The following is a 16,872-nucleotide window of genomic DNA, read 5'->3' on the forward strand; positions in this document are numbered from 1 at the left end:
CTTGTTTGACTTTATGGCCATGTCAATAGTTTTCTCTTCTCATGGCAAGCAAAGACAAATTGGCAGGCAAAAGGCCGAACACACACAAAAAAAAAAAAAAATGTAAAAAAATAAATACGTTCGAGTTTTGCGTGTGTGTGGGAATACTGACTAGGCCTCACTAAACTGAAAGAAATAAAACATTCACTGAACATAAGAGGTAGCGGACAGAACTGTACTTACACGGTGTCCTAACCAGACATAACGTGGTAAAGTGACAATCTCTTTCATGTATATCTGAGTATCCTAAACAGCTACAATTGTGAGAAATGGCAAACTTCAGGACATTTTGTCGGTCGCTTGGTTTCTGTGGGGTAACCCCGCTGATTGGTCTACATAACTGTATTAACTCTATATTACTGTATGATTATATTGTGTCACACAGCAGTTTCACATTCATTGTAGACAGACAACTTGCTTGTCACTGGAAACTTGTTGCATTGTGACTGGTTATGACAAAGTGTTGTGACACTATTTTTGAAATGTACAATATGTGATTTATAACGTGACACAGTATTTTTACAACAGAAAATTGTCATGGCATTACTTGATGCTAATAAAACAGATGTTGCATTTTGTGGATTGTGGGAAATAGGAAGTGTTTTATCCCTACCTGAACGAAGCTGTTTGATTCGCCCATTGCTGCTGTTGATGTCTACAGGCAGGAAGTCCTTGAACCAGGTGATCTCAGGATCAGGGTTCCCACTGGCAGCACAGAGCATTGTGGCGATTCTTGTGCGCTCCACCACCTTCAGCTGAGGGCCCATGTCTATGGTGGGGAAGCCATGAGGAATCTGGTTTTCTGAAATAAGAAAATCACAGGTCAAGTCAGGAGTAGAAGAGCGAATGATTTAGCAAACAAGGGTAATGTCAGTAGTCTCAAGAAAATCTCTTCTCAGTATGAACATGGGGTGGGGGGTGGAGATGTGAGCCAGAAGTACTTGCCCTGCAAAGCAAATCCAGGACAAGTCTCTTTAGTGCACTGAATCAATTCACTGGCCAGAAAAAGTGGTTCCTATGCATTAATAAGATCAAAAGCATGGCAAGGCTAATGCACCAGCAGTTTATTTTATGTGGCGTAACTCTAACATTTAACACCATATGGAGTCAAAGCTTTAAGTTTTAAGCTTCAAGCTTTAAGTTTGTTCTAAATCTTTACTGGAGTTTGCGTTAAGTAGAGATGGATCAAAAACCTAGACAAAAAGACTGCAAATTCATTTACAAATGAATCCCAACATAAAAAGGGTTTATACACAACTGTCGCCATCTTTTCCAAAGTTTACTGCAATTATTTAAACTCAAACAGTGTAAATGCACATACTATATTAAAACTTTGTTATGTAGATAATTTCAGCTGTAAGTGTACTATCTATTTTTAGTTTTGTAAAGTTCAAAGGCTCCTTTAGAAAAATTGCAATTAAAGATTAAATTACTCTCCCACTGCCTTAAATTCTTAGAATGTTCACTATTCAACATGTTTTTATATTGTAATATTACTATATTATACTGTATATTGTGATATTTTAATTCTGAATTACAACTGGTCTTCCTTCTTGAATTAATTTGCATAGTATACTGAATTGTGATTGGTCTTTTTATGACAATGATGCAAGTGCAGTATTTATTTAAGAACGAAAGCCTAAAGTCTAAGTTTACCTAAAACTTTAACATTACTCCTTTGCTGCCTTGCAAGCACTAGTATGTCCTTCTGGAAAAACAAATCTAGTTGCTAAATAACAATTTGTCCTTCACTACTGTGAATAATTGCAAAATGACGAAAACCTTTTCCACTCTAATACCAACCGTGACACTTTTCACTGTTTTTACATAGGGGAGTAACAAGAGCATATACCGCCAAGTAGTAAACACTCATTTCATAATCATCACTAATTATAAAAATAATTGCAAATAATTAAACAATAACTATATGAAAAGCTGGAAATAAAAGCAAGTGGGTGAGGCGGAAACATATGGTTTCCAAACACATGCAAATATAAACTGTGCCGTTGCTGTGGCACTTGTTCAAAATATATAATTTCAGCTCAAGCACTGACACAAATGTTTGGATGAAAGCCCAGCATGCGTAATATTCCCATTGCAATATCTACAACATTACAGCAACATCACACTCTCTTTGATGTGACGGTAAGCCAAAGGGCAATGTTGAATTAATTGGTTTGAGACACTCTTCTACATGTGACATACATTTCACTGCTTCTAACACAGGTTAGCTTATCTTCTTAAGCAATGCCCAGATATTAATGGACTACAGTCCACTGTGATGTATCTTTTCATTCTATTATAATGCATTCAAAATTAAATAATTGGTGTATTGATCCTTGGAGCTATGCGCAACGCATCTCAAAGAAACAGAATTTAATATTTCTTACAAAAGACCTCGACTTTGTGTTCCAGGACAATGTAAATCACAAGCATGTGTAACAGTGGGCAAACCTCAAAAGGGAGAGTTGCATAACTCTCTAATGCAAACATTGAAAAGGGATTAATTTAGGGGGCAGAAAATGTTGCACATTCATGGATACTGGATTATAGTCAGTACTGAACTCACATTGGAGGGAACTTTTCAGTACAAGGCAGTGTAAAATATTAACTTTTTTTATTTTTTATTTAAGAGGTGATATTTGCTCACTGGAATTGATTTCAGAGGCATTTTTTTTTTTTTTACATTTATGAGTTTTTTTTTCTAACAAAAAACATAGCTTGTTATAAAGTCCATTTATGTACATTTATTAATGTTTTGCCACCACATTTTAAATATCGGGGCACTTTTGTCACTTTTTTTTTATTGCTGTTTTGCCCGGAGCCCTGGTTAATGTCTGACCCTTGTGCATGGCAACTCTGAATATGAGGTTGCTCAAGTTATGCCTCATTAAGAAGCCAAAGCAGCAAGAGGTTTTTCATGTAAGACTTTCAGAAACCACAGAAAGGGTGTGCTGTCATTTATTGCACGGTATCTGAACATACAGCAGGACGCATTTTCTTGAGAAAAAATATATACTGTACATATATATATATATATATATATATATATATATATATATATATATATATATATACACACACACACACACACACACTATATGGCCAAAAATATGTGGACACCCCCTTCTAATTAAAGAGTTTGGTTACTCCGTTAATACCAGTGAACATAAATCATAATTCTACTCCAAACAATGGCATTCTAGGGCATTCGGTGCTGACAACTTTATGGCAAAAGTTTGGGGAGAGCCCTTTTCTATTCCAGCAATAAAATGCCCCTGTGCACAAAGCAAAGTCCATAAAGAAATGGTTTACTGTGTCTGCTGTGGAAGAAATTGACTGGCCGGCACAAAGCCCAGACCTGAACCCCACTGAACACCTTTGGGGTGAATTGGAATGCCAACTGAAAACCAGGCCCCATCGCCCAACATCAGTGCCGGACCTCAGTGATGCACTTGTGTCTGAATGGGAGCAAATCCCTGCAGCCATGTCACTACATTCAGTATAGTGGAAAGCCTTCCCAGAAGAATGAAAGTTGTTATTGCACCAAAGGGGGAAATTGATGCCTATGATTTTGAAATTGAAGGTTCATCAAGCACATATGGTGTCCACAAACTTTTGGCATAGTGTATATATATAACCGAACACTTAGCATGCAAGAGTGGAAAATTAAATACACAATAACTTTTGAGCTAAAACCAACTGTGCTGTTTCCTCAGTAGAGTGTGAAGACATGTTTTATTTCAAGCTCCCCAATCAGGTGTGCAAAAACTGAGTTGAAAAATACATCAAGCCCCTGGTGTTTCAGACAATGAAACTATGTCCAAAACAACCTTTCATTAGTGCCATCTGATGAACTTTCCTTCAATTCTAAGGTAGAAAAATAAGCAGAAACGCTGTGCAATTATAAGATATCGCACAAAAAAAAAAAAAATAATAAAAAAAAATCACATACTTTTTGTAAGGTGGTTAATATTTGCCTGTTAGTAACGTTTATAATAACGATTAAGGCTTCCTAATGAGCACGACGAGTTATTTAACAAAAGAGAGCATACAAGTAAAAAATGGTGTTTAGGCTTTCACATTGCCTCAATAAAAGCTCCATTCTCTGTCCCAGAAAGCACCTATATCACAATACACCTCTTTACTATGCATGAGGTTTTAAAGAAAAAACGTAATATTTTAAACTCAGAATAAATTATTATTATTTTTTTTTTTATTACAATCATTGTGTGTTTATATTGAGCCGAGCAAGGACTCCATTACGGAGATGAAAAGGTAAGAGGAGAAAAGAAAAGAAAACGTCCCACTCCGTATCGAGTCTCTGACGTTTTGCACATCATAGATTTAGGCACTGCAGCAGATGAAGGTTTGAATTTAAAAAGGCTGCCAATGCTATTTTCATTGTTTCCCCGAAGCAGTTATGACAAGGTGCTTGGCTCTGATGGGGTGATACATTTGGTGGGTAATAGGGATGGCATCTTGTAAGGAGCAGAAGAGAACTTAACGGAATAAGGAGGCAGTGGGTGTAACAGCGCAAGGAATTTGTAGAAATGTTCCACCAACCAGTCAATACCAATGTCCCAGGGCGGAGAAATGAAACTTTAATGGCACAGAGATGTCATGGTCTGAGATTTCCTCTGTTTGTGGCAGAGTTGTATTTCACCTTTGTTTGCAAGGTTACGCAACCATTTGAGGTCATGGTACAGAATATGAGAAGCAGAAATCCTGACAATTACAGAAAAAGAGTACAGGCTCAAATTTTTATGCAACGTCAACACCTTGTTTGTTTTGAGTTACTTTGAAAATGCAGGTTGAGTCTACTGGCATTTCAAGAGAAACAAAGATTTGGCAGCTCAACTATGATTTAGTTTCATGATTAAAAACAACCTCAACTGATTATTTTCTCCTCCCTGTGGGTTTTTACCAAGAATCATTACAGTAGGTGTGGACAACTTTCTTCAACCATTCTGTTTATCATTTGATTATGTGGCACTATTGTTTATTGTTGATGAAGTATTAGGGTTCATTGCCATTTTTCTTGTAATGTTAAAGGCCCTTTTTATATAACTCGCATCAAAGTTCCCTAATTACTTCAAAGTAGCGAAGTGTCAAGTTAAATATACCATGTTGAGTGCACATCAAGCGTTGTAACAAAATTCAGAATTGCAGATGTGAGTGACTGGTCAATGCATTACCAACGCACGGTCTGTTTCAACGAGCTTACTTTGCGCTCTTGCGTTACTGTGGCGATAACAAACCTCAATACTCAGTAGGTTGATATAGCTACCTTCAAAAGTCTGCAACAATAAACTGAATGTGTCATTATTCAGGAGATTTGCTATAAGTATTTGTATGTGAAGTTACTTTGCGAGAACTCACTGTGGAAACGAACATTTCACACTATTAGAGCCCTCGTGCGAGCAATGTGAACCAGCCTTTTCTCTTGCTCACATAAGATGTTTTATAGGTTCTTCCAGCTCATTTAGAGCTTTCATGACCTTGATCAACAGATACCACAGTAACAATAGCACCCATGCTAGTGCTCAATCAAATGTCCTTTCTGAAAGGGAAATCTACTGTTGCCATCCAAAGACCCAGAGAGGATATTTAATGAGACCTTACCAGAACGATAAGCCCTCACAGGCCCTTGCAGATGGCAATCTATTGTATTATCTCCTTGGCTTGGGAACAAAACCAGAAGCAGCCAAGTTTTATTAATGCATGTTACCATAAAAAGGAGCCAACAGAGTAGCACACCACAAACCCATCTATAATCAGTTCCATGAAAATAAAAAGGGACATTGTTCTCAGCAAAGCAGTAAATTACACGCTCCAAGACTATGAGCAATCTGATAAAGGTGCTCACAGTAAAAACAGAGGAATAGATAGAGGCTTCAAGGTAGGTGATACAGTACCTGAAATTTAGAAGAGTACTGTTGAAAGCCAATGAAATCCGAGTGAAACAATGGCAGAGAAATAATGCTGCATCATTGCAAAAATGAACAAATCTGACTATAAATGGGATAGTTCACCCCAAGAAAGGATAGCCTCTGGTGATTCAGACTAAAATCCTGCCTAACATAATCTTTTAAGGAAGAAAAGTAGTCATACGTGTTTGGAATAACATGAGAGTATGTAAATGACATAATCGGGGGGGGGGGACTATCCCTTTAAGAGAACAACAATGGAATTTCAGGTGGGCAGGGTAAAGTAGGACAGAATGGCGTTGTCCTTAAGGCAGAGAAGGGGAAAAGTGAACCCAGCTAATGTAAAAACACAGGCTCTGCTCCAATAAATGTGGTTTAAAGATGCTCATGTCCTCAGTGCCAGGTCACAGTGGAGAGGAATGTAACAAACATTACAGTGGAGCTGACGTGAGAAGTAATGCGGGGCACCGTGGGAGGATAAAGAGGGAAAAGGAGGACAGGAGGGGTACATGCCAACCTCCTGCCAGCTCCAATTACCAAGGAGAATAGAGCATGGCATGCGGGGTGATGGGTCTAATCAGACCCCCGCTGAAGAGACAAGTCTCTGTCCACAGACCCCACTGTGAAACAGCCTGAATGCTCTCCATATCCACGTCAGGCACAGTTATTCTCACCCACAAACATGTTGCTGCAGAAGAGGATGCTCAAATGGTGATGAAGCACCATGGGGGACTCACGCAGAGAACAACCCGTTCTTCTGAGATGGTTCATGCGTGTTAAGATCCATGTGCATGTTAAGAAACATTTGAAGGTTGTAGAACAGACAACTTCCATAAAATGTACTACAAGGTTTCCACACTTTTGAACAATGAATTTCCATGTCATTTTCCAGTGGTTTGTGATTACTGGATAAGAATTTTCACAAATCATTCACATTCAAAGAAATGTTAACGCAGCGTAGTTCTAGCGGAAAGACTCGCTGCTGTACATCATCGCACCATTAGCTAGGTTACTCCTAGCAATCATGTGTCAGCCACTGCTTTATAAGCCAGCTCACAATCTATCACATTGCTGTTTCAGTGTGCCAACATGGCAACATCATTCTATAGCTCACTATGTCTGATGTCGAGGTAGATTCGCTCCCTGACGAGCTAACATCCAGCTCTGGACATGTATTAGTCACTGCTCCTTACCTTTTATCCAGGAACAGCAGCTCCTCGCCGCAACACACTTCTGCAATTTCTGGATTGTCAGTGGGATCACAGCCCTCTTGGAATGATAATAGATATGTTAATAGAATCTCTGTCAACTCCGATCTCTCCAGGCCACAGATAAACCAGTTCACATAACATTTCGGGAAGCCCACCTTCCCTTCCCAACAATGCCGCCGCGTCATCTCAACTTTCTGCCTGCATCAAATCTACGTGGCATAAACGATCAGCAAACCCGGATCTTCATCCATATCTCAGTCACAAAGGAGACCTCCCTCAGTTGAGCCACCACATCTACTGCAATCGGAATGCACAACCCGGTGCGGAAGGAGCGCACTCCTCGCCAAGTCCGTCAAAATCATCGCCTTAAGGCAGCAGCTGATTCCCATAAGAAATAAGCTAAGTTCTCAATCATATCCATCAAATACATTAAGAGGATGGTTTATGGGTCTAGGCTTTCTGTTGCCTATGTTGTCTGTTCATCATAACCCTCATCTGCATCAATATCAAAATCAAGAGCCAATATTTCATTTCAATAGAGCATTAGGCACCCCTGGGCACTCAAACTTATCGTTGTTTTTTGCGACACCAGCACAGCCGTCGTGATCAAAGGCAGGTCCTCCTCCAGGCTCCTTAGCCCCTATTGAGACATCTGACATGGCAGAGCACCAACTGAACCCATATTCCTGGGTTTTTTTTTTCAATTCAATCGCTACTCTCCATCTAGTTTCAAGAGTTCCATCGACTATGTCCCTCCACCAGCAAACTTCTCGTCCCCTGCCCACACCTTTTGAACCTCCACCAGACTAAGCCCCTCACTCCTCCCCTTTAGATTCCGCTAAAACTCATGCAAAATGACGGTTGTAGCACAACGATATCTATAATCTCCAGCTCCTCCTGCCTCGACACCTCCACTGCATATATCTGCAAACTAGTTCACAATCTGCATCTGGCCCCTCAAATATTGCGATCCCCTTCCCTAGTCTCGGGGCACTCATTCAGAATTGGTGCAGCCACAACAGCTGCACATCAAGGACTATCAGAACCCACAAACAGATGCTCGGCCGCTGGTCTTCTTCATTCTACCAGAAATATATTCGACCCAACCCTCATACCATCACACATGCTCAACTCTCTATCAGCCATAAGTTTTCATACCTATCTGGTGGCGGCTGGGTGCTCTTACTGCTCATCCACATCTTTTCCCACATTATTATCAAATTCAAGCATGTCTATTGTCCTGCAAGGACACCGCATAATCCTATCCACCCTCCTCACCAGGGCTTCCACAATCCCAAGCATGGTTTTTCTTTGCATAGTTACTGCACAAGCCTAGCTTGCCCTCATCGGAGGGCTCCTAATCAACATGGGATATCAAATCAAATGTTGTTTATCTTTCAACAAAGATACTGCACAACAATGCTAGCCTAACATAGGGCCTCATATCACATTGTTCATCTTCGCCAATACCCAATGCGCTCTAAGTCCTCGTGGTGGCTTAGGGACTCACCTCAATCCGAGTGGCGGAGGATGAATCTCAGTTGCCTCTGCATCTGAGACCGTCAATCCGCTCATCTTATCATGTGGCTTCTTGAGCGCGTTGCCACGGAGACGTAGCGCGTGTGGAGGCTTCACGCTATTCTCCGCAGCATCCACGCACAACTCACCACGCGCCCCACCGAGAGCGAGAACCACACATTATAGCGACCACGAGGAGGTTACCCCATGTAACTCTACCCTCCCTAGCAACCAGGCCAATTTGGTTGCTTAGGAGACCTGGCCGGAGTCACTCAGCATGCATTGGATTAGAACTCGTGACTCTAGGGATTGTAGTTAGCGTCAATACTCGCTGAGCTACCCAGGCCCCCCTGTAAACCTGCATGATTTTATTTCTTCTGTGGAACACAAAAGATGTTAGGCTGAATGATTACTGTGACAAGGATGAGGGCATGGCCGGGCTGTGAGGACATCCCCAGGCAAACAGCCATGGCAAGGACTCCGCGACAGTGCATCCCTCCTCCCTCCCGCTGGCTCATCTTTATCCCCCTCCCGGCTGATTAGGACAATTCAGCGCGCATCCTCACGGCCCGACCATGCTCTCCTCGCCCTCCTCCTCTTCACAATTACCATTCATTTTCATTTAATCTTTGCTCCATATAATGAAAGTGAATGGTGACTGAGGCTTTCATTCTGCCTAACATCTCCTTTTGTGTTAGGGAGATGTTATGCAGAATGAAAGCCTCAGTCACCATATGGGTTTGAAACAACTTCAACGTGGGTAAATTATGACAGACTTTTTCATTTTTGGGTGAACTGTAGCTCTAAGATTATACTGTATTCATTTCCATGACTCTTCCAGGCTTGGAAAACAAAATCTTAATATTCTCTAAAATGTTCAGGTTTTCTTTGACTATGGAGGCCCTGATACGTAGACACCACTTGCATGTCAATTTTGTCCTACAAAATTTTTGCAATCAGGCAATGCAGCTTACGAACACACACTGTTCTAATAGAATTTTAGAAAAGGACATTCTACAATAGGACATTCCTTCAAAAGTCTCTGTAGTTTTTACAAAACAAATGCCCTTGAATTTTCATATGAGCATGTGTGAAAGTGATGGATGACAACAAATAAAGCTTACATCTCTTTTGATGAAGGGGCCGGAAGGGCTTCTGTAATGATCTATGACAACAGCACACAATCCATTTTCATACATCTCTTAATTTGAAGAGATATTTTAAAAACCAGGTTTGTCCTCCTTTGAGAGAACATATTTTTTCATTCTTCGCCTTGCAAAAAATCTATTTCATTGGCTCATCATTGAACACATACACACTACAGTAGACAACAAATTAAATGGACAAAAGTGTTGATTAAGCAGAGTCAAAAAAAGTACACCAACTAAAGTTAAAGTTTCAATTTTCTGCGTCACTAGTGCTATCAAACAGAAATGCAAAAATAATGTCCCAACAGGTTTCTTAAACATTCCTAATTTCCCTTCCGTCATGCACTGCCATTTGTCAGAAAAGCAGGAAGCCCTGCTACAAACTCAGGATATTACTTAAACAAGAAGTTGACATGTTAGACTGCTCAGATAAACAGCATAATGCTTTGAAAGCACTACAATGTTTACACTTTTTGGGAAATCATCCTCAGAGTAGCTTACTTATACACAGTGGTTTTCTCCGCACATTAAGCTGTTGTTGGAGAAAGTATTTTAACATCGAAAGAACTATACACATCAGCTTTTAGTAAAATCATGCTCATCTTCATGGTGTTCTCAATGCTTATAAATAACATCTCTGTTCTAAAGTATAATTGCAACCACTGGTGTAAGATGGCAGGCACCACGTGTGAACAAAACAGCATTCATGCAAAATTACATCAAAGTTAGGTGTTATCAGTGACTGCCGAAATATCAACTGATTTGCAGACAGTGCAGAACACTGCTCTGACTACATGCTGATGTTCAAATATAAAAGTTGCATGATGTTACAGTAGCATTTATGGAGACCTGACGGGGTGCTTTTAACACAATACCAGACACACAAAACATTTCGAAAAGAGCATGAGAAGACTGCAGTTTGAGTTGAGCTAAATTACAGAACTATTATTCTGCTCAGACACAAACGAAGCTCTGTTCCAAAACCTAGTGCTGTCTACTGTACAAACTGCTCAAATCACAACTGATTCAAAGAGAGCCTGGTGTCAGAATGCTAATGATGCAATACTCTATTAAGCATAAAAATACAACACACACAAATATTGGGCTAAACAGTCAATTTTTTGTTAGCTTTAATTAAAACTATTTTTATCGTCAATGTTTTTGTTATTGGATGAATTCTATTTATAACGAAAATTATACCATTTTGCATCTTGTTATGCATTCTGCATTCTCAGAGATGGATAAATGTGATGCTGCCTTAGAATTTGGCCAAACATCTGGCATTGGGAATGCACACTGTAAATGTATTATTTTTTTATTTAAATGGGAAAAGAATGTAAAAAATGCTGTAATAAATGCTTAAGTGGTTGACTGGTCACTTTATGGATGGAAAAAATAAATTTTATTTAACAAGATCAAACATGTAATTTTATGGTAAAATATTGTAAAAAAAAAAAAAAAAAAAAAAAAAAAAAGAAGATAGTCTAACATTTCTATTTCCTATTGACACACTAAAGCTGAGGATATAAATAACCATCTTAAGACAAATGCTTTTGTGAAACATCTTTTTCACAGTAAAAAATACTTTTGCACAGTACTGTACACACACACACACACAAACACACTCACACACACACACACACACACACACACACACACACACACACACATATATATATATATATATATATATATATATAGCAAATATTGTATTGTAACAGATTTTGTAAATTTTTTTGTAGTAAAAATTATGATTTACCTTGTAGTTAACAGTGAAAATGTATGTTATGTTTAACAAGACAATTCACATACATTTATGGCTAATTATTGTTAATATTATGGTAAAAAAAAAAAAAAAAAAGACGACTATTGTGTGTTTCCAGATGTCACGGCATGATTACAATTTACTGAAATATTGTTTCATGTATATCATGTATTTTTATATCAGTTATGTACATTAGGCTGTTTTATTTTAAATTTAATGTTGTTTAGTTGATGTTTTTGCATTATTTTGGTGTCATGTGTATTACCCAAAAGACGTTTTGTGTTTGTGTGAGTGGTGCACTGTCTATACATATTTATTGACCATTACTCCTGGAAGGGTCACTCGTGATGAAATATCATCATGTCTTGATAAAAGTCATGATGTGGTCTTTTGTTTTACCACCCATAATACTATGGTGGTTAACAGTACATTTAAAAGCGCAAAGCAGATTTCTGTCATAACAGTAGGTTGTTATATTAACATTATATAATTTAATGATAGTGAACTAAATTTACATCTCCTTGTGCCTGACACATGGTTTCTGGCAACCACAGCTGCCTTTTTTTATTTGTTTTAATAGTATTTTTTTTTTTTTTTACAGTGCACCTACTACATGAAGACTAAAAATGCTTTCTAGGTTGTCAGTTCAAGTTTTTGGAACAGAGCTTGTAAGTTATGTGATTTTGTAGTCTTAGCTGAGGTGAAATCTCCTGATGTGTTCACTTTCATAGCAAGCATGGCTAGGAATCCATATGGAACAAAGAGCAAGTAGTAATCGGACACAGTAAAAATCAATAGTTGCTCAAAACATTCTCACAGACACATGCAGTAAATAAAGCAGCATATGTAAAAGGTGAACCACACCCTAGAACACACACTGTTCTAATAGAATTTTAGAAACCACCGTTCTGTCTGCAGCATATTTCAGCAGCATGCTGTTTATCTAAGTCGGTAGTGGGGAAAAAGGTGTAATGCATGTTATGGCCTTTGAAATAATACACTTTTTCTTGCTGGGCAGAATATTCACCCTGACTTCCTAACTGACAATCACTTAATCAGTGCTGGGCAAGGCGTGTTGTTAGCCTCTCTCTCCATATGGGTCTTTCTCTCTCTCTCTCTCTCTCTGTCTCGCCCTCCTTACTATGTGTCGGTATGATCTACAGATCTGCCACTGGCACATGGCTGTTATTTATGCTACAGCACACTGGTTTGTACATAACAGCACATGTGTGACCCATTACCACAAGCAAAGGGTCATCTGCTCACTCCACTCAAGCGCAACTGCCCAAATCACCTTGAGACATGACAGTCGTGTGGAAACACACGGTCAGTTTTCTGTTATGAAGCACCTTATTTAGATGTAGAGAACACACGGAGCGCCACCGCCTGCAAGCAAGTGTTAGCTAACACTGTAGGTTATTTTATGTTCAGTGTCTCATTAAATAGTGTCAAATGAGTAAACAAATAAAGAAAATATTTTATACAAAAACGCCATGCCCTTACAATATTTGAGCCCAGTGAATTTTGAATGCAGCTTCCAATAAAAATGATTTATAAAATAATTTATGATAATTAAGCTGCATGTGTTTGTCACCTAGGGCACCAAGTGAGAAAGGACTGCAACTATTGCCCCCTCCAAAAAAAATAAAAATAAAAATGCTGCTTGGCACCTCTGATTATATACATTATGCATTTATGATTTAGTGATCCAGTGTACTTCACCAGTGGAAATAAAGGAGATGAGACTCTCTCCATTTGTAATAGAAGATATATGAAGACCTCTTTAAAACTGAGGATGCATAATCCACTCAAACAAATCAAGCAGTGCTGTCATATGAAAACACCTGTTTAGTTTAATCACTTTTGATAAAGTTCGCTTTAAAGTGTCAATGAAAGGTAATACGAATGGTGTAACATGGCAGTTGCTGTAAATGAAAGCACCCTCGGCCCGGTGCATGTGACAGTCATTACTTATTGTTTCAGTCTGATTGACAGACTAACACAGATCAAACACATGAACCTCTCTTATAACACATCTTCTATTTAGACTGTGCTATAGAGCTCTGATTTTGTGCTAATCAAACTGTAAAAAACATCTTATATACAGTAGCTGCCAATTTTACCTCATTTCTAGACCTGCATGCATTCTGTACCCACATATCTCTGATGAAAATACTTCAGATTTCCATGGAAATCTTAAAATTCTTCATCATTCACTTCGTCATTCAATTCATCAGGGCTGGTTCTAGAATCAGTGGATATTCAGGGCTTAGCCTAGACCCTTATGGACACATATTTTCATACTTTGATGAAATAACGAAAGATAATACAATTTATAACACAAGTTTAAATTTGACATCTGTGAGTTGTCAATTACAAAGTAAATCTCAGCCTCTGATACACTCAAAGATCAGAAGTTGCGTGGCTTTAAAATGTAGAGTTGAAGTCAGAAGTTTACATACAGTACACCTTAGCCAAATACATTTAAACTCAGTTTTTCACAATTCCTGACATTTAATCGTAGAAAACATTCCCTGTCTTAGGTCAGTTAGGATCACAACTTTATTTTAAGAATGTCAGAATAATAGTAGAGAGAATGATTTATTTCAGTTATTTCTTTCATCACATTCCCAGAGGGTCAGAAGTTTACATACACTTTGTTAGTATTAGGTAGCATCGCCTTTAAATTGTTTAAATTGGGTCAAACGTTTTGGCTAGCCTTCCACAAGCTTCTCACAATAAGCTGCTGGAATTTTGGCCCACTGCTCCAGACAGAACTGGAGTCAGGTTTGTAGGCCTCCTTGCTCACACATGCTTTTTCAGGTCTGCCCACAAATTTTCTATCAGATTGAGGTCAGGGCTTTGTGATGGCCACTCCAATACCTTTGTTGTCCTTAAGCCATTTTGCCATAACTTTGGAGGTATTCTTGGGTTCATTGTCCATTCGGAAGACCTATTTGCGACTGAGCTTTAACTTCCTAGCTGATGTCTTGAGATATTGCTTCAATATATCCACATAGTTTTCCTTCCTCATGATGCTATCTATTTTGTGAAGTGAACCAGTCCCTCCTGCAGCAAAGCACCCCCACAACATGATGCTGCCACCCCCATGCTTCACAGTTGGGATGGTGTTCTTCGGCTTTCTTCGTTCTTGGCCAAACAGTTAAATATTTGTTTCATTAGACCAGAGGACGTTTCTCTAAAAAGTAAGATCTCTATCCCTATGTGCACTTGCAAACTGTAGTCTGGCTTTTTTATGGTGGTTTTGGAGCAGTGGCTTCCTTGCTGATCAGCCTTTCAGGTTATGTCGATATAGAACTCGTTTTACTGTGGATATAGATACTTGTCTACCTGTTTCCTCCAGCATCTTCACAAGGTCCTTTGCTGTTGTTCTGGAATTGATTTGCAATTTTTGCACCAAACTACGTTCATCTCTAGGAGACAGAATAAGTCTCCTTCCTGAGCAGTATGATGGCTGCGTGTTCCCATGGTGTTTATACTTGCGTACTATTGTTTGTACAGACGAACATGGTACCTTCACGCATTTGGAAATTGCTCCCAAGGATGAACCAGACTTGTGGAGGTCCACAATTTTTTTTCTGAGGTCTTGGCTGATTTCTTTTGATTTTCCCATGATGTCAAGTAAAGAGGCACTGTTATACAGTACATCTAAATATTTTGTACCCACTGCATCTGGATGGACCAACTCAACACAGTTTCCAATACCTCACCAAGCCATTTTGACCATTCACAAACAAAGCCACAATCGCAAGTCACGAGTGCTCTTCTTACATGTGTGCACATACACATGATTGCTGAAAAGCAACCACCAACTAGACAGACAGTGCGTGGGCACTGGATTGAATCGTATATGGTATTAATCATACTCTAGAAAGACCAGTATCATAGCGCTGCCCATACTATACATCCACCACCTTTTAGTGTTTGTTTTTCATCATTGTAACGGTTGCATCTCATCCGAGACTATTTAACAGAGATGGGCCACTTCTACTAAAATGAATGGGAGGAATTAGAATGCCCAACTAAAGAGCTCTAGCACCCAACGGTCAACTGATTTAGAAAGGAAGACCCACCTTAAAGGTAAAAAAGCCAATCGCCTTTTTGATACAGACATCACCTGTCAATCAATTCAAAAACACGCATGCGCATTAGCTATACAAGCCGGGAAAATTGCAGTTTTTAGCTTAATATGAGGTAAAAAAAAAATAAAATAAAAAAAAACAACAACATTTCTGATACTAGTATTGTCAGTTTTTATTGCTGATTAGAAATATGTTCTTTGATTGTAATCTTGACCAACAGTTTTTGAGATTTCGTTGATCCCCCATTTAAATTTATAGAAGCTTCACTGGAATGACTGGAAATAGCCTCCCAGGAGCGTTCCATAGATGGCCGCCAGTGGACTGACTTGCTAAAAAGTTTTAAATAAATGTTTTTTAAATCAAATTTACAATTCTTATATTTTTGACAATCTGTGAAAGCTTTTAGCAACCAATAAGCTGCTCTCCTATTTCAATTCTTGATGAGCTGTTACTTTTACCTCACCTGCTCAAGGGACTGGATTAGTTCATTTGTTTAACACACTCCAAGCCTATGATCCCTTTACTCTGCAGCTACACTGACCAGTCTGTTGGACATACAAGGACTCAAAGTGTGAACTGCTCCAATTACTCAGCTCAGTAAGCATGGCTTTTAGAGCCACAGGGTTGCTTATCCACAATTACCAGGGCAACATCAGTCAGTGAATGGCGTATCCAATATTCTTTCTCAGCACTACAGAAAATACTGCACCAGATCTAGAGATCTCTTCATAGAAAGCTATTGTCATATGTCAGTAAAAAATACTGAGGTCACTTCCTTCGTAGTGGACATGGATGAAAGGAGCTCTCTATAAAGATGAGGTTTGTAAACGTATCTGCTATAGTGAATCAATACATGTATATCATGTAAATCATTGAATGACAACAGTACAATAAGATCTGACAGCCACGAACATGTTCTCTCAGGACTAATTAACAATGTTAGTCATAATTATGGAAAACACTTTTAATTTGGATTGTGAATACAGCTGCATGTTAAAGCTGTGTATCTCACCACAAAACCCCCACAAAGAACACATTCTGTTTTCATGTCAGGGACTATCACTTCTAGCAGAAGGATGGCATTTAATTGGCTTAACAATAAAATTATGTTTAAACGAATATTAATATACTTATATTTTTATTATGTAGAAACCACTT

The 16,872-nt window shown here is 38.8% G+C and overlaps 1 protein-coding gene across 9 annotated transcripts in view; it reads right to left on the reverse strand.

The window, feature by feature from the left end:
- The window catches only part of LOC127441395 (receptor-type tyrosine-protein phosphatase F-like), a 318,186-nt gene that overhangs the window by 115,551 nt on the left and 185,763 nt on the right, over positions 1-16,872 (reverse strand). For all 9 annotated transcript variants that reach the window (XM_051698771.1, XM_051698769.1, XM_051698767.1 and 6 more), the window contains exon 5: positions 653-841. In XM_051698771.1, the coding sequence (XP_051554731.1) occupies positions 653-841 (189 nt within the window). The remainder of the gene's footprint in view (positions 1-652; positions 842-16,872) is intronic.

The sequence above is a fragment of the Myxocyprinus asiaticus genome, chromosome 5 (genome assembly GCF_019703515.2).
Source record: "Myxocyprinus asiaticus isolate MX2 ecotype Aquarium Trade chromosome 5, UBuf_Myxa_2, whole genome shotgun sequence".
NCBI lineage: Eukaryota > Metazoa > Chordata > Actinopteri > Cypriniformes > Catostomidae > Myxocyprinus > Myxocyprinus asiaticus.